At 50.3% G+C, this 19,262-nt stretch overlaps 8 protein-coding genes and 1 non-coding gene across 9 annotated transcripts; 5 read left to right on the plus strand and 4 right to left on the minus strand.

Moving 5' to 3' along the window:
* Nucleotides 1-33: 33 nt before the first annotated feature.
* IAR55_004151 (uncharacterized protein) lies at nucleotides 34-982 on the plus strand (the record flags this gene model as incomplete). Its single annotated transcript, XM_066947252.1, has 3 exons — nucleotides 34-113; nucleotides 265-393; nucleotides 547-982. 3 exons carry the CDS (start codon nucleotides 34-36, stop codon nucleotides 980-982), a joined length of 645 nt encoding a protein of 214 aa, XP_066802631.1.
* Nucleotides 983-1,336: 354 nt separating this feature from the next.
* Nucleotides 1,337-4,527, minus strand: IAR55_004152 (uncharacterized protein; the record flags this gene model as incomplete). The annotated part of the gene is made up of 13 exons (XM_066947253.1): nucleotides 1,337-1,390; nucleotides 1,450-1,587; nucleotides 1,668-1,928; nucleotides 1,999-2,295; nucleotides 2,347-2,446; nucleotides 2,499-2,677; nucleotides 2,731-2,820; nucleotides 2,876-3,418; nucleotides 3,469-3,816; nucleotides 3,870-4,114; nucleotides 4,183-4,318; nucleotides 4,381-4,395; nucleotides 4,483-4,527. 13 exons carry the CDS (start codon nucleotides 4,525-4,527, stop codon nucleotides 1,337-1,339), a joined length of 2,451 nt encoding a protein of 816 aa, XP_066802632.1.
* A 221-nt stretch (nucleotides 4,528-4,748) lies between these two features.
* Nucleotides 4,749-6,611, plus strand: IAR55_004153 (uncharacterized protein; the record flags this gene model as incomplete). The annotated part of the gene is made up of 1 exon (XM_066947254.1): nucleotides 4,749-6,611. One exon carries the CDS (start codon nucleotides 4,749-4,751, stop codon nucleotides 6,609-6,611), a length of 1,863 nt encoding a protein of 620 aa, XP_066802633.1.
* Nucleotides 6,612-6,831: 220 nt separating this feature from the next.
* On the minus strand, nucleotides 6,832-8,613 carry IAR55_004154 (uncharacterized protein; the record flags this gene model as incomplete). The annotated part of the gene is made up of 11 exons (XM_066947255.1): nucleotides 6,832-6,931; nucleotides 7,043-7,258; nucleotides 7,329-7,363; nucleotides 7,419-7,442; nucleotides 7,505-7,619; nucleotides 7,708-7,922; nucleotides 7,975-8,070; nucleotides 8,138-8,160; nucleotides 8,218-8,225; nucleotides 8,282-8,335; nucleotides 8,396-8,613. 11 exons carry the CDS (start codon nucleotides 8,611-8,613, stop codon nucleotides 6,832-6,834), a joined length of 1,104 nt encoding a protein of 367 aa, XP_066802634.1.
* A 971-nt stretch (nucleotides 8,614-9,584) lies between these two features.
* Nucleotides 9,585-9,681, minus strand: IAR55_004155. Its single transcript has one exon. It is a non-coding gene; the product is annotated as a tRNA-Arg (tRNA).
* Nucleotides 9,682-10,607: 926 nt separating this feature from the next.
* IAR55_004156 (uncharacterized protein) lies at nucleotides 10,608-11,561 on the plus strand (the record flags this gene model as incomplete). Its single annotated transcript, XM_066947256.1, has 4 exons — nucleotides 10,608-10,610; nucleotides 10,679-10,769; nucleotides 10,960-11,114; nucleotides 11,271-11,561. 4 exons carry the CDS (start codon nucleotides 10,608-10,610, stop codon nucleotides 11,559-11,561), a joined length of 540 nt encoding a protein of 179 aa, XP_066802635.1.
* A 287-nt stretch (nucleotides 11,562-11,848) lies between these two features.
* IAR55_004157 (uncharacterized protein) lies at nucleotides 11,849-15,059 on the plus strand (the record flags this gene model as incomplete). The annotated part of the gene is made up of 18 exons (XM_066947257.1): nucleotides 11,849-12,208; nucleotides 12,296-12,409; nucleotides 12,479-12,502; nucleotides 12,562-12,635; nucleotides 12,701-12,806; nucleotides 12,869-12,879; nucleotides 12,948-12,989; nucleotides 13,046-13,137; nucleotides 13,187-13,266; nucleotides 13,319-13,388; nucleotides 13,439-13,558; nucleotides 13,616-13,764; nucleotides 13,823-13,942; nucleotides 14,010-14,029; nucleotides 14,083-14,210; nucleotides 14,259-14,388; nucleotides 14,451-14,506; nucleotides 14,575-15,059. 18 exons carry the CDS (start codon nucleotides 11,849-11,851, stop codon nucleotides 15,057-15,059), a joined length of 2,181 nt encoding a protein of 726 aa, XP_066802636.1.
* A 298-nt stretch (nucleotides 15,060-15,357) lies between these two features.
* IAR55_004158 (uncharacterized protein) lies at nucleotides 15,358-17,259 on the plus strand (the record flags this gene model as incomplete). The annotated part of the gene is made up of 5 exons (XM_066947258.1): nucleotides 15,358-15,388; nucleotides 15,457-15,707; nucleotides 15,803-16,368; nucleotides 16,534-16,843; nucleotides 16,942-17,259. The coding sequence occupies 5 exons, from the start codon at nucleotides 15,358-15,360 to the stop codon at nucleotides 17,257-17,259; spliced, it is 1,476 nt and encodes a 491-aa protein (XP_066802637.1).
* Nucleotides 17,260-17,348: 89 nt separating this feature from the next.
* IAR55_004159 (uncharacterized protein) lies at nucleotides 17,349-19,244 on the minus strand (the record flags this gene model as incomplete). Its single annotated transcript, XM_066947259.1, has 5 exons — nucleotides 17,349-17,855; nucleotides 17,927-18,342; nucleotides 18,415-18,580; nucleotides 18,645-18,836; nucleotides 18,903-19,244. 5 exons carry the CDS (start codon nucleotides 19,242-19,244, stop codon nucleotides 17,349-17,351), a joined length of 1,623 nt encoding a protein of 540 aa, XP_066802638.1.
* Nucleotides 19,245-19,262: the final 18 nt, after the last annotated feature.

The raw sequence follows: 19,262 nt of genomic DNA on the forward strand, positions 1-19,262 counted from the left end.
CGCCCTTGTCCACAGCGACTGATCGACTCGAACATGTCGGCTTCACTGCGAGCCAGACCTCTCTTCGGAGGTGCGATCTCTCTCGAGTTGCCCGACTCGTATCTCGACGCCAGGTGAGCGGAGGAATTCACTGCTTGCCCCACTCCGTCATCACGCTCTCCTTTGCAGTCTGCACCGCGTACTGCAGCACAGTCCTTCAGCTTCTTCGTCTTTCTTCCACCATTAGCTAGGATGTACTGACGCTCGCGCTCCCGCCACGCGCAGTGACCTCCGTCAGATCCCAGACAACCAAGAGGTCTTCCTGTCTTCCACATCCGACACGGCTGTCGTTCTCGAAGTGCTGGGGATGGTGGAGGACGGCTCGGCCAGCACCGATCTGTGGGAGGCCATCAAGTGAGTGGCTTGCCGTCGCTCTGTCATGTCACAGTGCTTCCCAGCCTTCCGTCAAGTCTTACTTTTTGCCACTATCTTGACGTCCATGCAAGCTATTATCTTGTGCAAAGTAAGACTGACGTACCCTTGTTTCTGTCTTTGTTTATATTTCAGATTTCACTTCTCCTCCATAGCGCACGACAATGCATCACTCCAATCCACCATCCTCAACCCCTCCCCGTCCCTTCCCTCACCAATCCCATCGGGACCTTCCCCAATATCATCACCGACCACACCCACCCCTCTCACCTTATACGGAACACAAATCATCCACAAATTCTCTCACAATCCCTCAGGTCTGCCTCGACCGGGCCACGAAGCCGACCAGCCTGATAAAGTATGGATCGGAGTCGCACTTTGGAGAATATGGTTGGAGGATTCTGCATCTGAAAGGAAGAAGAAGGCGGATGTGGTGTTGAGCGTTAATGTGAACCTTAGTTCGGAAGAAGGACGGGGAGAAGAGGAAAGACAGATTGTGCAGAGCTGGTTTGAGAGAGCGGTAGGAAGCTTGAGGATCTTGGACTGGGGTCTGTTCGGTGATGTCGAGTAGGGATAGAAAGGATGGTAGAACAGAGAACAGGCGGGACTACAGACCCACGGTGACATGAAGCCGACCCGAAAAAGCATCACAGATGACAAATGCGACCAGCTGGCCATATCAGGCCATCTCGCTACGAATACGCACCCATGTAGATCATGACGAGTTGCCAGACCCGCCGCGTGATGAGGTAATGCATACAATAGTCATCTCAGTACCAAATCGGAGTCGTTGACAAATGCTGATGCTGATATTCCTCGTTTGTCGTCATACTTCTCAAGAGCTCCGAGCGATTCTCTTCCCAGCTCATGAGCTACACTACTCTTCCTTCCGCCACGTGCCTCTTAGCCAACCACTCGCTCAAGCTCACGCCAAATACCTATAACTGCCCATATCTGTCGTGCGTTCCAGATACTCCCTCTGTACGGCACCTCCTTGTCAGCGACCATTCCTAGCCCTTTCACAAAGCCATCACTCACATCGATTAACCCCTCGATCCTCTTCTTGATCAACGACATGGAGGGACTAAATCTCGAGGCCAGTTGATGTGCTACTTCTGATATCAAGTCGTTGTGCGACATCGTCTTCCTGTCTTTCATGACTCGCACGATGCAAGCCTTAACAGAAAGTTACGTCAGTGTCTGTTGGTAAGATGACAGACAGAAGTGGGTTCCAGAATAGACGAATGAGAACCCACCTCGACCTGATGTCGTCTCTCTTCATCAACCATACCCTGCGTTTCCTCCCTCTCCTTGGTGTTCTCCACTTTACTAGCCACTTGCATGATTTTGATCCTGGCCAAGGGACTCGCGAAAGCTTCATTGAACTCAAACTTGTCTGTGGGGTTGACATCTCTTCCTTTCGGGTTCTTGGTGAGGACTCGGAACTTGGCACAAGCCAGAGATTGCAGTGTCCGGATCAGGTCCCCATCTGGCATATCTGTTGCTGATTTGATGGCCTACAAGATGACAATGCACATGAGCTACTGTCCTCCTTTTCATCACATGGAAGGGGTTGGTGATGCTCACCGGGTACGACAGTGAATCTCCCGCCTTGACATCCTCGAATAGCAGCAGGACGACAAGAGCATGCGTTGAAACGTTCAAATCATGACTTCTCGACTTGAATTTTACTTTTACATCTGCTGTTCCAAGGTTGCCCTGCCAGGTAAGACGACGACCACTATGTCTTGAGTCGTAATACCTTTGGAAAGTATCCATCGCTGGTCGGAGCTGCGCACCAAAAGTGCAGGTGGAAGGCGCCACGATAGGTTGAGGCCAGTAAGAAGCTGTGAGAACGTTGACGGACAGGTCGAAGTGGATTTGCTGCACCAAAAAGTCAGCCCTGGTGTATCTGGGCAATATGAGTTGACCTACGCCATGACGATTCAGATAGTTTCTGAAAGAGTTGCCCGATTCCGCTGACACCCGCATGTCTGTGAACATGCCTTCCAGCTTTTGGGTGAATTGGAATCCCCTGACGCACCACGGATCAGCATGTGACTGGTAGAACAACGACTTCAACTTACATCTCGACTTTGAGCTTTGCGACCATTCCTCTCTCCGCATCGTCAGACGCACTCCTCCCATACAGCAAACGTCTCGCGAGATGGTTCTTGTAGTAACGCTCAAACTTGTCTTTGTCTGTCAGGAATCGGAAAAGGATAATGGTCTTTTCCAATGCCACCTCGATTTCATCCTCGGTTTTCTGTTCAAGAACTGTTAGTAATCGCCTTGCTCCCCAATGACGACCACACTCACCGCCTTGGTCCCTTTCTTGAGATTCTCATCGATGAAGAGCGACAGATACTCCGGCGCTCTCTGGTTGGCATTGATGAACGACTGGAAAGCCTTTTGAGATAAATGTCAGCGAAGCTGCATTGCGGACGTCTTCACGGACACTCACCTCATTGATCGATATTTGGACGTTCATATCCCCTGCAAAGGCCTGTTCCAAGATCCTGTCAAACTTGTCCTTGAGATCCAAGACATCTTGAACCCATCTCAATGCCGCGCTGAGAGCATTAGCCGCAGGACTTGATCCAGTAGCCTTGGCTTTTCCTTTGCCCTTCGGATCGGCACCCTCTTCCCCCTCCATGCCTTGGTCGTTGTCTTGACCGATCGTACTGGGTCCGGCAGCGTCGGCTCGGTCGATAATACCCTCGTTGACAGTTTTCCCCCGCTCTTCGATATCCGCTCGTAATGCCGCACGAAGTTGCTTTTTCCCAGCTTCATCTGGCACTCGCAGGAACAAAACATACAACCGTCTTAGATCGCCGATGCGATTCGAATCGAGCATCGTGACGAGACCCGACCCGGGCATACTGAGTATGCTTTGAAGATGGGGTGTGAGGAGACTGGCGACAAGGAGATCCTGAAGTTGAGTGTGAGTGAGGGTGGATAAATAGTGAACGGTTCGATCTGCTTCTTCGGCGAGCCGTCGTTCCACCTGAAGAGATTTGTCAGCTCACAACCATGAGTACAAAGCATCTCACTGACATTACGAAGGTATTGTGCGGCATCACCCATCTCGAGCATTTCCACCGCTTCCAACTTGTAAAACTCTCCACTTCGTCTCAAAAATTCGGGCTCGAAATCCATCAGGTATACATTTTTCCCTCCCTCTCGTTCTGAGACATTCAGTCGGAGCAAGATGTCGGTACATTCTCTGACCGTCGACCGAGTGATGGTCTCGCCGTCTCTTTCGAGTTGCACTTGTGAGAGTAGAGTCGAAATGAGGTGAGTGTGGATAGGGTGTGTAGACGATCGGATGATGTTAGTCAAGAAGAGGGTCAGGCCGACTTCGTATATCGGAGGAACACCTGCGGCTGCAGTATACACTTTGTCCTGTATGAACCGTCAGTCACGGTTGCTGAGGAAGTCCGAGTAACGCAGCGTACCATATATTTCAGCACATCTTTGAGCTTACGCATACTTCCCGTGTGATCGTCCCATACCCCTTTCACAGCTTTCAAGAATCTATCTCCCTCCATCGCTCTCTCCACTGCCTCTGCTCCATCTCCCAGCTTCCCTGCTCCGCGTGTCCCACCGCTTCTCGGAAAAGTGGGCACGATCTTCTCTTCAGCTAATCTATCCAGATGTTCCGCCACCAACGTCTTCACTCCGTTGTACAGCTGGTCGCCGTCTGCGGAAAGGTCATCAGTGCTGCTCTCGTAGGTGATAGGTTGAGAACCTGCATTTGAGACGACTCACGCTTGAAGAGAACCATGTTGTAAGCATAACGATAGTGCTCCTCGAAAGACAATTTGGACGCGTTATGATTCTGAATCTCGCGAATAGCATTCGATAGCTTTGTCCATGTATCTTTGATAGAAGTGTCAGGACCGATCTAATGGGCTGCACATCAGCGCATGTAAAGTGACAGCACGACGGCATAGTAAAAGAGCTTACTTTCTTCGGTGGTCTCTGCAGATGAAATCCGTCGACTCTTCGTTAGCAGCGTGCTCTCGGCGATGTCGGCAGCGGCGACATCAATGAAGAGATGATACTCACGATTTTGGGTTTACCGCGTCGAGCGGCTCCCATTGACATAGCCATGGCTGGTGACGGGGCGGAGGAGCAACTTGAAGCCGTATACAAGTGGTGTAAGGATTGAGAAAGTAGAGTAGTACAAGTAATTATAGATGACGATGATGGAGGAGGAGGATGAAATTGGTTTGGTGACTTCGCCCGGCAACAAACGTAAACCGTTTTTTATCATTGTTCAATTCGACCTTTCATCTTCTTCCAACTCATCCACACGCATCAAAGAAAACAGCATGAGCTCGTCTCGTAACGCCCTGCATGTCCTCCGTCTCATTTGGATGGAACAGGCACCTTCGATGGCTGCTCGACCACTATCCACAGTCGCATTGGCGAGGGACATCGACACTGCGACTTCCTCGACGACTCCATCCCGGGCCGTATCCCCACTGACCACTACACAACTGCATTTCTCACAATCACAATCACCCCACGACTCTGCCTCTACCTTTCTCGAACCGGAGTCACCGGAATACACCACTGCTTCGCTCACGCTCCCACCTCGTCATTTTCATGCGGATCCTATACCTTGGCCAACCATCTTCCCCCATTCTCAGACACACAGAAAGAAACAGAAATTCTGTGATCCCCTCTACCGATTAGTCACCACTCGACAGTACGATGACGCTTTGCGGATATATGAAGAGCTCCGTTCGCACGGTATACATATCCAACATCGACATGTGTACCTGGACGCAGCGGTATCCGCTTTGAGAAGAGGGAAACAAGGTGTTTTTCTGAGATGGTTGGAATTATATCCCAACAGACCTGCTACGTCGAATCATCCTGGACTCAAATCTATCTGGTCACCCATCATCGAACAAGTGCTGCATCAATCACAAGAACAGCCCGAATTGCTATCCCTTTTCCTTGAAACGACCGCTAAGAAAGGTCTGTTACCTACGATTTTGCCGCCATTACTACCTCATCTCGCGTTTACTGTACCACCCCAGCTCAGTCGACAAACCGTAGACAGGATCATCACCTCTTATCGCACAGCTACCACATCGAGCGAATCGACATCGGCAAGAGCGACCGTACAGCAGGAGTTTGTAGCGGCACAAGTCAATAAATGGTGGTCTACCTATCTTCGACAGCTCATCGTTGCTGGATGGAACGATGATGCCAGGGCGTTATATGAAAGTCCTCCCAGCGGGGTCGAATGGGACCATTTCACCGACAAAGTCGCTCGAGAAACATTGGATAGCCGCTCTGAATCAGGACACGAGCGAGACGGAGTAGTCGATTCTGATCCGACTTCGCTTGCTAGTCATATTCGCGCGGCATTACACGATCTGCCCACACCAAATCGCCTGGCGGCACTCACAGGTGTCCTGTCTCATAGTGAGGTGAGGCGTCAGTACCCTTCGTTATTCTCTCGGTTCAAGAGTCGTTTCACAAGACCACCAACCACTCTTCCGGATCGAACGACACCTACTATCCAAGAACGATTATGGTTACATGCCGAAATCATCAATCTGCAACGGGAAGGTCAACATGAACAAGCATTGCGATTGTTCCAGCAGAATTTCGTCTGGTCAGGTCTGCCTCGTCCACCTCAAAGCAAAGTCCTTGTCGACGATTCCAACTCGTGTACGAAGAAACAGCGATGTTATCCTACCGTCCAAATCATGACCACAATCATACCATCGGTTCTTCACATGCTCCCTGAACCTTCGGATGAAACGCTAGTAGCATATCATCATCTCTATCTCAATTCTATACCCAAATACCTACCATCTTTACGACCCACGTCCACGACTCATGCGGTATTCTTACGACACATCGCGAAATTCGCAGGCCCAGCAGCTGGTATTGGCGCCCTGAAAGTACTGCAAGAAGGAGGACATGATCTTGACGAAGCTTGTTATGCTGCTGTTCTTTACTCGTTAGGAGGGAGGAGAAGGACTCATCAGATGTATCAGTTGTTGGATGAGATGGAGGAAGAAAGAGGGGTGGGTGTGGGGAAGAGGACGTATAAGGGTTTAGTAGCGATCTTGGTCAAGACGGGTTTAGGGGATGATGCAGGGAAGGTGTTCTGGCGAGCAAGAGAGAAGTTGGGCGCGGACGATGTGCTGGACGGTTTGCTGGTGGAGTAGGCATATGGGTAGAGTACTCCATACAGGAGTCTCATACGATCAGCCAGTGATCACATAGCCAGCAGAGCGTGCGCACTACAGTAGATCCTGAATGCAAAGCACAAGCCTATATTGCTCATGACATCCGCTCGGTCAAGCTGTACATTATGCATATGCAATGAGTTTGAATGTCAGATGCGGGAGACCTTCCGTTACCCATTCCTTGTATACGGACGGGCTTCTATCCCTCAGCCCTAGGACCCTCGATCTCTGGTGGTCGTTTCATCACCCCAGTATGCAGATACTTCTTCACGGCGTCAATGTCTGGACCAGAGTTCGTCCTAACACGAAACGAAACATCAGCATCAGCTTACTACGCTCAAGCAATAATCGATGAAGGTTGAGTCCTCTGATCAGAGAAGCACCCTATCGATCAGCTACGCCAAACTCACTTCACAACTTCGTCCAGGTATTTGCCCAAAATCGGACCTGCAACCCTATCCATCTTCTCTAGCCCTTTCAAGCCGTCTGCTCGAGAAGGTCCCGTCGATATCATGAGTACTGGTTTCCCTTGCTCTGAAGCGAGTTTGACAAGTCGGAAAGCCGAGTAGGTCGCAAGGGAAGTTCCAACAATTAGCAGTGAGGAAGAGTTGGTGATGAGGTCGAGTCTACGATCCACGATACAATCAGTACCCTTTCTTCCATAGGTCGGAATGGCAGGAGATCCTATATACTTACGACTCGTCTCGCACGGAAGGCGGTATAGTCTCACCCTGGAAATCGATTAGCACTGAATATCAGACGTCCGTCCGGCGGAGCATTCCTCACAAAGAATACGACATTCGGCTTCACCTGAGTGCCCAACAAGCAGGTCAGTCATCGTGTCTGACAAACTATGTGAAGTGGTGGCTCACTATTGTCGTCTCCTCTTTGTTCTCAGCTTTGCATATCCGACACAAAGGTACGCTGAAAGAGTTGTAATCCACTCCGTGCAGCTCTACATCACCATCGGGATTGGTACGTGGACGTCTGGACATGATTCGCACATTAGCCAACGTCCGAAATCATCGCGCTTCGCCCGACAAGAACACCAGACTGAACGCATCTGGATGCTCACCTTCCTGTCCGTTCTGCTTCTTTGGCCTCGTGATCCCAGATAGGATTGAGTCTGGAGATTTCAGCTTGATAACTGTCTCTCGTCTGCTCGTGACGATGTTTTAGACAATGCACTTTTGCTAATGTCCCGTGAAGTTCGAGTATACGTGATTTGGTCGAGGCGGGAGCTCCATGGGACGATAAGAGTGAGAGTGCCTTGGGGTGGAGGTTGTCGACCTGCGTGAAAGTCGACGTCAGCGACACATTCTCGGCGTTAGAAACGACTCACATTCTGTGTGATGAGATTCGGGGCAAGACCAAGGTGTTGCAATGCAGCTATGTATATATGTGTAGGATTCGGTAAGGCGTCTCGCACCGGTGGGTACTGAAGAGATCGCTATAGTGTCAGCTTGTCGCTCTGCAACAACGAGACATCAGGACTCATCACTTACACCAAGGAATGATCTAGCCCAGTCTGATCTCGGAGTCACGTCAGCAACACACTCCGTTATGAATGGCCAGGATCACATACATCGCCGTCTGGAAAGTACATCAGCTGGTTTACTTTGTTTGTCAGTATTCAAACGCTAACACACCTAAACAGTTCCCCTCTAGGACTGTCTTCCACCAACTCATGATACAAGATCGGTCTGTCATCATGTCCAACGAATCAGCGCAGCTGTCAAAGAAGGATACCATCTTGCACTCACTTATAATTCGGATTACTATAGGTCCCCTTCTCGCCTCTATACGCTCTTATCCCACTATCCACACTCACTCCCGCACCTGTCAGGATGACCGTCTTCCCCTTGCCTTTATCGAGGAAAGCAGCGAGATGAGAAGCTGCCAGTGTCGGTGAGAGGAGGGTGAGAGCTGAAGGTGGTAATAGCGGAGCGGGCGGGAGAGTCGGGATCGATATTCTGACCATCTTTGCTGGGATTCTATCCCCACCTTCACGTCCAAGTTGTGCAATGGCAGCAAGAGTGTATAAATAGTGATCGCTGGATCATGGTCGGATTCTAGAACTGGTTATCGATCGCGAAGTTGGGCGCTGATCGTGCCTTGGAAGGCCACGTGGATGCATGAAGTGGCAAATCCAATCAAGCCTCGAACAAGTGTCTGTTCGTATTTACACCGTATAAGCTTCAGTTCACGTACCATGCATGATCCAAGTGTCTTATGCTCACAAGCCCTCAGGAGGTGGAACGCAAGAAGAAAGAATTTCGTCGAGCTGGTAGCAGCGCAAGTGGAGTAATCCTTAGGAAGGAAGCAACGTTCGGTGTGGCGCTATACAGGTACAGCGATTAGGCCACACGAGCATGACAAGGTATATGTGTCTCCTGACTTGTTGGCGAAACGCACGGTCTGCTGTATCAGGTTGCTATCAAGTATCTTCCAACCTTCACACAATCTCATACCTTTCTCAGAGCTTTCTTTTCTCCGAAAGTGCCAAATATGGCTGTGTCGCAGATATGATCGAGGTTAGTCCACTGTTGACAAGGTGACAGTCTGCTGATCTCACGCATGTTTTGATGTGGAGAATTAGTTGCGCCGTCCAGCGAGACATGTGGACCAAGGCGGCATCCAGATAAGTCAGGTTACTTGGGAAGCAGTTCCAGATCCGTACGATCCGGCACATCAGATAGGTGCGATTTTGACGCACACGTGTAGATTACAACATCTGAAGTGTAAATACTATGAAAGCGTTTGCTGCGTCCGAAAAAGGCTTTGAATAGCATAGCGAACTTGTAAATCAAGGATGAACATTAACCAGCTTGCATTAAGCTGGCAGTGAGGTTCTCCTCATTTCAATAGGACCAACCAGTCAGGGGAAAAAGAAGTCGGAAGTATTCAAAAGAGACACTCCATTTAGTCGATGTGTTCAAAAAGAATTACTTCAGTCCATGGTGGGACTCGAACCCGCAATCTCCTGCTGGAGTTGCTCCCTATGCATACACATAGAAGGCAGGCGCCTTGACCATTAGGCCACACGGACAGGACTGTCGAAAAAAGCAACTCCTGCAAATATTATATTGGCTTGAGCTTCACAACAGTTCGTGACTTTAACTGAGAGTAGGGCACGGAATGAAGCGAGCAAAAACGTCGTGTCCAGGTTTGCAGGCAACACTATTGACCCAGCCCCGACATGCATGCGTCGCGTTTCCTCGCATCTTGAAGTACCCCATGTCATGTAGGAAGTGGGCGAAAGATGTCTGTATCAGAGCTAACATTTCGTAGAGTGAATGGTGCGGGTTGAAAGTGGCAGAGTTGTAAACTTGCTAGTAGTATCGTAGGTATATCATCCCCGTTATCACTGTACTGTCAAATCACTAAGATGGACGAATAAGTACTCTGGCCGCGCTCTTCGCTACTGATCGATGATAGGACTGTGTGCGACCTGTTGTCTAGTGGAGTTGTTCGCTCCCGCCATTCTCTCCTTCCATGACCACCTCCTTTATTTTTTTTGTTTTTTTGTTTCAGTGGCAGTTGTCGGTAGCCGCAGAAGATAAACCGTTAAACTCAGTAATTTTGTCTCTTTTCATCCTCATGCTTTTCAAGGCGCTATAGCTAGCCATTCGGCTGCATTTCCGAGGCTGAATGCTTGAAGGTCAGACTGCCTGGATGCATGCATATTTGTGTATAGACGAAGTGAAGCGTCCTCTTGGTTGTATCGTGAAAAGCCACTTATAGCTTCCACCCACTTAGGCGATGCGCGGCCTGGAGATTTCGGACGACGGCAAAGTATATTTCGACGATTTGGACTTGCACTTGATCAGATGGAGCAGCAGAGACTTCATCCATTGACAGCGACAATACCTATACGACGAGCAGCAGAAGACGGCAGTACAGAGCTCGGAACTGAGTACAACGATCAGGAACTGATATCAAACAGTTAAAAGACCACTGCTTTCTCAAGACAGTATGGTAGGTCTTCCCTTTGGATGGATCTGACGAATGCCGACCTCATCTAACAATGATATCTGGACTTGCAGTCGGCGCCGAGAGTCATCGCAGAGCTCGTGGTCACGGGGATTAAGGTGCTGGGGAAAGCAACGGCTGCCGCCGGATCACAAGCTGTTAGAAGTGAGTATGAGTCTGAGCTTCGTTCATCATCGCCCTACAAGGACGTATGGGTATTTCGGCCAACTTTGTGGTGGTCGTGCCGTCTAGTGAAGGTTTCTTGGACGGAATAGAAGTGAGGGGCAAACCTCATTGATAGAGCATGGAGGCAATGGCCGCAATTCACTGGAGCAAGGCTGACAGCTGCCTACAGATTTCAAGCACAAACCCGAGGGAGTGGCCGATTCAGGATCAGGCGGAGCTGGCTCATCCAAGAACAAGGTGACCAGTCAACTGGGTATGAGTCTGGACGAGGCGCATATGATACTGAACGTGAAGAAGGACGAGCCAATGGATGTGATTCAAAAGGTGAGTTGGGCTCTCGAGACTTCCGTCATAGCTACGGGTCCTGTTTCAACCATCTTTTGAGTCATCCTTCACGCCTTGTCCCAGTCTTCGCTCTCGTCCGTCCTGGAGTGAATAATTCTGAGAAGCACCACAAGCTGACTGCTCTGCTCAATGTAGCACTACGAAACGATCTTCGCCGCCAACAGTCCTCCACCTCCATCAGCTGAACCGGTCGCCGCTGCGGCCAAACAAGCCGGCAAACAACAAGCCGGCAAAAAAGCCAGCAAAGTCCCTACACATTCATTCTACCTTCAATCAAAGGTCTACCGAGCTTTGGAGAGAATAAAAGCTGAGAGAGAAGCGGCGACAGGGGGTGGGGGTGGGGCTGCTGCTGGAGCTGGAGACGCTGCTGCTGCTGCTGAAGCTGCTACACCTGGAACTGGGTCAGGACCAACGGGGGGAAGATGAGGGGAAGCGCGATCTTCGGATTACATACATTATTGCATGGATGGTTCACTTCTCTGCAAGCGCCCTTTCGCTGGCCATCGAGAGCCATACAAAGGACGCATGAATATATCATTGGGCAAGAAGAGGGATGATCAGCACCTAGGGAGGGTGGATTTTTGTCCCCGTTCGGATATTTTCATTTGGTTCTGTGCGTCATGGACACCAAGACAAAAAAGACGCGTTACATTTGCATCTGAACAACACATCACCTACTTCCTTTTCAGCTCTCGACACTGTCAATCACAACTATGACATCCCCTTACTCCCCTTCGGCAGATCACAGACGTACCTCCTCTCCTCTCTTTGGTCTTTCTGCTCCTTCCGACCCCGATGCAGAGAACATGGACACCGTGGACCTGGACGACGATCTTGCTGCCCCTGAGCCTACTGTAGATCCTTGGCGAGCATCAACGACATCCATCTCATCTTCCTCGCGGTTCAGCACACCTTCCCTATCTGGATCATCGACCAAACGGTCATCCAAACCTACTATGTCTTCCTCGCCTACCATGTCAAGCACGACCACAGCTACTACTGCTACAGGGACTCTGGGGAGTGGATCAACGCCGTTAGTGCTGGGTGTCGCTGTGGTGGATTTCAATCATCTGGTACGTACCGTCTAGTCAAACCAGAAGGATGTAACGAACTTGGAGACAAATATGAGACTGCTCACTGACCTTTGGACGTATGTTCAGATCGGTCCAACAGTCGAATTCGCCTATCCTCCCTCACTGCAAGCTGCTATTTCAGACGACGAAAGTTTATCGAGATTGTTACCCTTTCTAGCCTTACCAGACGGGGCTCATTTGGTCAGTGACTCTATATACGCCGGTGAGAGGCTAGCGCTGCGACGAATGCTGACTTGATCATGGACACAGAGCGAAGAGGACTACTCGTATTTTGTGAGCTCTTCAATTCGTACTCCTTATTGAGATCGCATAGCTGACTTCATGCTTCACAGCACTGCACCTACTCTCCTTCTGGATTGCAAATACCCACAAACGTCCCATTATCGACCACCCTTTTCGGTATATCGTAGGTATACACTTATAATCGCAGCATGACCAAAAGGCTGACAATATGTATGTTTATCGTCACAGGTGTAATCGCCAACTAGCCTCTTCACAGCTCGTCAGGAGACCTAGCGATGTCACTAGGAGTACGGTGCAGAAGGCGGTCATTGTCATTGCTAGCCAGCCAGTATTTGTGAGCGAACCTTGATTCTGTCTAGCCCTTAGTCGCGCAGAAAATTTACATAACGTCTTTAGGGTCCTATACGGTCAGTCATTGGTCCTGTGAAAAGACCGAAGTTCAAATATCAGGACTGATCAGCAACTTATTACACAGCGATCGACTAGGCGTAGTCACCCGAGCCTACTTTGCTCAAAGGTGAGCTTGCTCAGAGACTCTGATGACCAGAGGCTCGTTGCTGACCGAACGTGCAGAGACTTTACCCAAACCGACATTCTCGAAGACTTCTACACCAGCTTAGAGTCGAGTCTAGAAGGGAAAAGTGGAGAAGGGGCCATCTATATGGGTAACTCCCTCCAGCAGCAGGTGGTGACTCAGCTGACATGATATAACAGGAACAAGCTTGCGAGAACTGGTCCACAAATTCAGACATCGCACCTTGGTTCTGCTCAAAATGTTGATGCTGCAGAAGAGGGTCAGTTGTCTTTTCTTAGCCATCGCGGAACGCGAACTGATTCGCTTGACAGGTCATGCTCTTTGGCTATCCTGTCGAGAAACTGTGCACATATCAGTATTCCCTGGTCTCTCTCATACCTGGTCCGTCAATACATCTCATCCTAGGGATCAAGCGCTGACACCGTGCGCAGGACTCTTGATGAGTTTACGGGACTGTGGATCGCCGGACCTGGATCGTCGAGCTGCTCGTATTCGACCAACATCATTACGGACAAGTGATCGTAGTAGCTTGCTGCGATATATGGGTTTACGTGAGCATTTCACTGGAATGCAGATCCCGACTTACATGACTGACGAGAAGGATGCAGCTCTTAACGTCTTTGGGAAGGACGCTTTCTTTCAACCATATATGCCCTTGCAACAGATGGACCTACTACAGGCCAAAAGCTGGCTGGTGGGTACGACAAACCAGATTGTGACACAGCAGAAGGATTGCAAGTATGATTTACTAGTGAACGTGAGTCATCGCCGTGTCGACTACTTGTTGCGGCTGGCTGACAAGTGCTGCGATGCAGATCGACACGAACGTATTCGAATTCGCAGATTCCAAAGTGGAAAGAATGGTCTCTTTGACTCCCGCAGATCGGAGATGGATGGACGAGGTAGTACGGACGGTGGAGGAGACATATGAGACAGTGAGTAAGCTATTGGGCTTGACACAACGATGGACCAGCAGCTGACACCGCGTATGCTGTCACTCAGCCCGAAGGAGAATCGCCTTCGTATGTGTAAAATTGTCTCCATCCCACGGAGCTTTCCCCTGACGTCCTGCTAGATTTAGAGGGAGTGACGACGACCTCAGAGCCCGCTTCGAAGAGTACATATGTGCTGCCCTGTCTTCGATCAAGTACGCGGACTTTCTGTCAAAGGGAAAAGCTGCGGACATCTCCATCATAGGACAAGGTACGGTCTCGCTGCACAAGCTGTGATGTTCGTTGATGTTGACTTTAGGTGAAGCGGCTAGCGGTAACATCCTGCTACCGTTCTCTGAACAGTGGGTGAGCGGTTTCAAGACGACACCAGCGTATGAGACTTGGAATGGGTGTACGGATCCGGTACTGTTCGACATCTGCGAACCCAGGTGAGTACCAACCGTCCTTTGTGATCATCGTACCGGTGTGCCAATGGTTCTGCGTTGTATAGGCATCCCTGTGAAGGCAAAGCGAATGCGGTGTCAGATCTTGGCTTGAGATTAGCGGGTGAGTAGTATGTTCTCTTCGTCTGAGGGGCGTTCTGACCACTTGTGTCACCACCTGTGCCACCACAGAGGGCTTCCACGACTTACACCTTGATCAACAACTTGGTCCGACAAAAGAGGCGTTGTCATCAGCATTTGCAGCGGGGTCATCATCACTTTTCAGAGCGTTTGACGGAGTCCGGTCAGAAGTTTCAACGCGTCTTCGAGAGCGTGAAGAGCAGACTCGGGCCAGAGACTCCGCCCCACTTCCTACCGATGGCTACCCCTCTGTTTCTCCACCGATTTCGAGCCATTCCAGACAAGGTATCCCAACGTCTACAGCGGCAAGTATCGCAGCGAATGCCCCCCAAATAGCGGATATCAAAGCGACATTGGGAGGCATCGGGACAGGCATTGGGAGCTTCTTTGGGAGTAGAGTGGCAAGCTTCAGAGCGAGTCAGCAGGCAAATCAAGGGGACGAAAGTGGTGGGAAGACTGGGAAAGGTCTAAGGCCTATGAGTCTGAGTCCGAGTGGGAGTGTTGGGAATTTCAAAGGGTTGAGTCGGCAGGGATAGGTTGTGGTGGCAAAAGGTCAGGTGAATTATCGGAAGAATCGACAGGCAGGCAGAGCATGTCGCATCAGATATAATGTAGAAGACCTTGTTGGTATCTCTGTATTAGATAGTGCATAAATTTTCACATAAAGGAGATGTATGTGTGCTTGATGTCTACCGAAGGGATATATTGGGATGGAAAGTGGACCCCCTCCACTTCGGTCGTCCAGTGATGAATCCAAAACGCGATTGCTTAGCCAACCCGACATCTTTGCTGTACAACGTTCGCGATGTCCAAAGTGAAAGCAGCCAGCCAAGAATGTCAACAATAGCATTACCAATGGCTCACGGTGAGTTGATCATACGTGTATCCAACATTTCCAGCCAGACAGTCCGTCAGGCAATTGAGGTCCGGAAGCTGAGTTGAGTACGAGGGAAGGTCGTCGAGCTACTCTATTCGCGTACCATTGCCCTTCTCGATATTCACCCTCAAGCGAAGGCGTCAATACCGTTAGAGACGATGATACAGCGATAGACCATGCAGGAGGTATACCACGATGGAGGGGCATCAAAGTCGTACATGCTCCCCGGAATGGGAAGACGAGGGGGAGTAAGCCGCATAACGTGAAGAGGGAGGTGGAGATTCTGGGTAGGATCAAACATGAGAATGTGGGTTGGTCCAGCTCGTCAACAGGGGTATCCATTCACGGTGTCGAAGGAGAGATCATACACTCGTTAGCTGACTTCAATGTCGGAAATATCAGATTGTCAAGCTGTTGGAATACGTATACGACGACCGACGTATCGAACATCGATTATATCTACCTCTATTTGTGATGACCCTAACCGAGCTATTCCAAGATTCCTCGTTCCCATTTCTGTACCCCCCGCCTCCCCCTAGTCGACGAAAACCGATCTCAGTCACGGACACCCACGACGAGCGATTGTCGTCCTCTGGTGAAGATCTGGTTCCGACGATACTATCGTTCCAACTGCTTTCAGCTATTGCTTTTCTCCATTCTAACGAGCCCGAACCTATATGTCATCGGGATATCAATCCCTCGAATGTCTTATTGGACGTACGGGGAGATCTGAAATTGGTGGACTTCGGCACGGTATGGATGGACGAACTTCCCGACCGTAATGATGATGGCTATGGTAATTCGAAAGGGGAAGACGGAATGGGTTATGGGCGTGGTCATATCAAGGAGAAATCCACCACTCGGTCGGATGGCCGCGACGGACTTTGGGATCACCGTGCTTGGAACGAGGATGAAGAGGAGGACTGGGAGGAGCTCAGAGGCAGTATGTGTTGTGATGTAGGCACTGGGTGAGTCGTCCATCCATCGCCATCCATCCCTCATTCATCGATGACCACGTTCCTTCGGCGACGTGTCAACATCATCCTCAGTGTATCCAAGTACACATCACAGACGACCCCATGCTAGTGTATCCAACTACACATCACAGACGACCCCATGCTAATCGTGCGCAGACCATACCGCGCTCCTGAACTCTTGTTCTCACCTACGGGCTACGATCCGATCCCTCTCGATCTATGGAGTGCAGGAGTGATCATATCCCAGTTCTTCACTCCCTTCTCAACGAGCGGCATAAATGGTGACGACGATGGCTACCACTCTGACGAACATGATCCCCTGGAGCACGAAGAGTCAATCAGCGCTCGCTCTGGGCCGGGTCGCAAAGGGGAAAGAAAACCGCTGTTTGAAAGTGAGTTCGGAAGTCTAGGTCTGGCAGCTAGTATATTCAAGACACTCGGTACGCCAACCGACGATAATTGGCCAGTGAGTTATTGACCGTGCCTCACAGGCGGTCGCGCTCTGTTCGTTCCCCTCCATTGGAATGTTACTATGACTCGCTAACCATTACATCCATATCATAGACTTTCCATCAACTCCCCGACGCAGGCAAGATCGACTTCCCTCCTGCCATTCCCATCCCGCGAAGATCCCTGCTCCCGGATCTCAGTCATACGGGCGAGTCTGCACCCCATGTGCTGAGCATCATCGACGGGCTCCTGAGACTTGATCCAGCGCAACGGATATCAGCAAAGGATGCGTTGAAGTCACCTTGGTTAGATAGAGTACGAGACGATGAATCAAGGCTAGCGATGGCTCAGTATAGAGCGATGATCAGGCCTTGGATCGACGATGGACTAGAGCGTTACGCCCACCTCGCAAATGATTCTCGCGCAGAATAGGAAGAGATTGAGGTATACCAAGCATCCTGCCATATCCTATGTATATTATGTGCAACAAGTAACAAGCAATGTCCATGCAATATATTGATTTACTCTCCCGTCTGTCCCGTACTCAAGAGTAATCTCCTCACTTCCATATCTTCCAGCTCCACTCCATGTTCCGCTTTGAGATGTCTTCGAACATCGTAAACTCTCCAAAACCTCATCGTACATTCCGGTCTTGCTTCTTCTCCGTTATGCTCCATCTGTTCCACCAGAACTTCCTGTTCTGCTCCCGGTTCTTGCTTGACTTCCGGCACTTGCACTTGCACTTGCGCCTCAAACGGTTGAGCGAAAGCCGAATTGACGGACATTGTCGGAGCACGTCCAAACGCGTACGAAGGGCATCCAAACCTTCTCAATTCCCTGACCATCCCCGTCAACATCTGCCCTTCGCCCCTTTTCGGTACGGTCGGCGTTGTGGGCCTCGAATGAGTTTCTATATGTCGTTTCAGGTTGACCATGTAGGGGTAAGAAGCGCCGCAACCTTCCACTGGACAGACGTGGGTCCGAAGTTTCAGATGGACCGAACGTCGATGGGATTCCATGGCGAATTTCTGAAGAGCAAAAGCCATGCGCAATTAGTATCAGAGCCGATCAACATCGAATGGTACCATGTCATACTCACCGACTTGAACTTCTTCCCACATCCATAATGATCGCAAGCCCAATCTTTTCCCGCCTCACCACTCATCACTCTTCTCAGTTTCGGACTCTTCCCTCCATCCTCGACCGACGCCGTCTCACTCTGTCTTCTCTTCTTTCTTCTCATCAACCCATCGGCGATGATAGGCGGCAAGTCCTGGTCCGTCCCATTTCCTTCTTCTCTTTCTCTGAGCAGTTTCGCCTTATCCGCCTCCTGCTCTGCATGGACCTTGAGATGATCTCTCAATCGCTGTTGAGTCTTGAACACCCGACCGTGACAATCTTGATGAGGACAAGTAGGAGGATGAGCTTGATGCATGTGGGTCTGCAGGGCGGACCATACGGGGAACGAGGGAAGTTCACTTCCATGCGAAGGATGAGAACAAGTATATCGTGTGGCTACAAGGCGCAAAGAAAGTGAGTACAACCAGCTGAACATCCTCGTTAGACACGGAGAGCTTGTTGACTCACGATCATGCGTTTTCTGATGTGCTTTGAGGTGTGCTTTCATCGAGAAAGAGGCACCGCATCCCTCATGCGTGCAAGGCCAGGGTTTCGATCCTTCAGGCAGATGTGTCGCTGCTATATGTTCCCTGAGGAGATGAGCCTTTCCAAACGTCTGGTCACATTGTTCGCACTGAACACGGACCGCCTCCTGTCAGCTGTTACTCTGGCGCAGTACGCATTGCTGAATAGCTCACGGGATAGACCTCAGCTTTGTCGTGGACGGCTTCGTGTCTAGCTAAGTGAGACGAAGTCCAGAATGCCTTGTCACATCCTCCTCTCATACAAGCGAATGGTCGTCCTCCTTGGTCCAGATGGGTACGAAGATGAGCTGTGAGATGCGTCGCTCGGAGATAGCTCTGACCGCAATTCGGACAGACATGTGGACGCTAAATGAGATCGTGAGCATTGCCTACCGTTGATGGATCATGGTGGTTGAGAATCGGCAAGCTCACCTCGCCAGTATGGGACAGTTCATGTTCGGCCAACCGGGATGGTTTGAAATAAGCCTTGTCACATCCTTCGAAAGTGCATTTGTACTTTCTTTCAGATCTCGAAGGGAGCGTAGAGGGCGACTTTGATTTGGAAGGTCTAGGCGGATTGGATGTAGAAGATGACGCAGCGGGTGGAGACTGGAATTGAGATCGAGATTGAGATTGAGAATGATATCGAGCTGATTCTGATTCTGCTTTGAGAGGGGAGACCGGTGGGAGGCGAGATGGGGTCGAAGCTGGGAAGGGAAGGGACAAGCCGGTCTCCGCCAGTGTGACAAGAGGAGAAGGCTGGCTTTGGACCATCGACATGGCGCAGAGGCG

The sequence above is a fragment of the Kwoniella newhampshirensis genome, chromosome 7, assembly GCF_039105145.1.
Source record: "Kwoniella newhampshirensis strain CBS 13917 chromosome 7, whole genome shotgun sequence".
In the NCBI taxonomy this organism is placed as follows: domain Eukaryota; kingdom Fungi; phylum Basidiomycota; class Tremellomycetes; order Tremellales; family Cryptococcaceae; genus Kwoniella; species Kwoniella newhampshirensis.